At 41.1% G+C, this 1,608-nt stretch overlaps 1 protein-coding gene across 1 annotated transcript; it reads left to right on the top strand.

Moving 5' to 3' along the window:
* The first annotated feature begins 797 nt into the window (after nucleotides 1-797).
* LOC125351192 (keratin-associated protein 20-2-like) lies at nucleotides 798-974 on the top strand. Its single transcript, XM_048345900.1, has one exon. The coding sequence runs from the start codon at nucleotides 798-800 to the stop codon at nucleotides 972-974; it is 177 nt and encodes a 58-aa protein (XP_048201857.1).
* Nucleotides 975-1,608: the final 634 nt, after the last annotated feature.

Below are 1,608 nucleotides of genomic sequence, written 5' to 3'. Positions count from 1 at the left end.
CAGGGAGGGGGAGGCAGGGGAAAATGAGGGAGGAGGTAACAGGTTGAACAAGAAATGTACTCACTGCTTTACATATGAAACTGTAACCCCTCTGTAATTCACTTTGACAATAAAGGAAACAAAAAAGAATAGATTCTGAATGCCTCAAATATATTTACAGATTATAGTAACCTGCCATGAAGTAATTACAACATAAACAACATTACAACATTGTTAAAGAGCAAAACTCACTAAGTCAGTCCACCTGGATGAAATTTTTTTTAATAAAAAGAAGAGGCAGGAGGAAGATAAATGAGTATGTCAGCAAGGTATACAGAAAGAAAGGAGAGGAGAGAAATAGAAAAAGGATACAATAATGAAACAGACAGAGAGTGAAAGTAGAAAGCTAAAACAAAAACCTTTCTCCGTGAAAAAATGGAACCAAACACAACCAAAGTAAAGCTAGAATTTCTATTTTCACGAATTGCATCTTAATGTGTAGTGAGGTCATATGTATTGAAGAAACTAAATATAGAGCTAACTAGAGCCTTAAAAATGCAAAAAGAATGTGGTTCATGAACGGATCATGGGATTTTGACATAGGAGCAAAACCATCCCAGTTATGAGGGCCTTGTTTATCCACTAAACTGAGGCGCTCGGGATGCTGTGGGAAGCACTGAGGGAGGCACATGATTCTCAGGTGCCTGTGGCTTCCCCACCCACCACCCAGGGGTATAAAAGGCACCTGGCACCCAGGGACACCCACACTCAAGAACCCCACCTTCTGCTCCTCCTCTCCACAGTCCACTCCTGACACCATGTGCTACTACGGCAGCTACTATGGAGGCCTGGGCTATGGCTATGGAGGCCTAGGCTGTGGCTATCGCTGTGGCTGTGGCTTTGGAGGCTATGGTGGCCTTGGTTATGGTGGCTATGGTTATGGCTGCTGCCGCCCCCTGTGCTGTGGAAGGTACTGGTCCTATGGCTTCTACTGAGGAGCTCCCTCCCCTGCTAAGATGATTGCCTATGTCTTCTCCTACTGCAACTCTCTCCAAGTTCCATCCATGAGAAACTTTTAAGTGCCTTCAGAACTCTCATCTATACATCCACATCCAAATTAAACACATCGTGTTCACTTAACCCATTATTTTGTAAAATGACATATTTTAGTAAATAAATCATATTTTGCTACAAATCTTGTTTCCTATGAGTTTATAGTGTTTGCTCTTTTTATTCAAAGAATGGAATGAAGCACTGAGAATGAGAGGAGATACTTTCTAGCGTAACAGAAAAGGATTAATTATTTCTAACAAACCAGTAAACTAAGAGCAGAATTGAACAGAAAGATGCTTACTGAATTTAACGTATTACTTGAGGAACAACTTGTAGAAATAACAAAAATGCCTACTTCATCACCTGTCATTTTTTTTTACCACATTCATGTGTGTATTTGTTTTGTTTTGTTTTGTTTTTCATTTCTTTATTGTCAGAGTGATGTACAGAGGGGTTACAGTTTCATAGATAGGGCAATGCACACATTTCTTCTCCACCTTGTTACCTCCTCCCTCATTTTCCCCTGCCTGCCCCCTCCCTACTTCCCTCCCCCCACCATGAGTTCTACAGTTGGTT

Source organism: Perognathus longimembris, chromosome 5 (assembly GCF_023159225.1).
Source record: "Perognathus longimembris pacificus isolate PPM17 chromosome 5, ASM2315922v1, whole genome shotgun sequence".
Classification (NCBI taxonomy): Eukaryota; Metazoa; Chordata; class Mammalia; order Rodentia; family Heteromyidae; genus Perognathus; species Perognathus longimembris.
This window is presented reverse-complemented; position numbering and strand designations above follow the sequence as displayed.

What these genes read in the sequence shown, in the direction of transcription:
- LOC125351192 (XM_048345900.1), top strand. Translation starts at nt 798, where the DNA reads ATGTGCTACTACGGCAGCTACTATGGAGGCCTGGGCTATGGCTATGGA.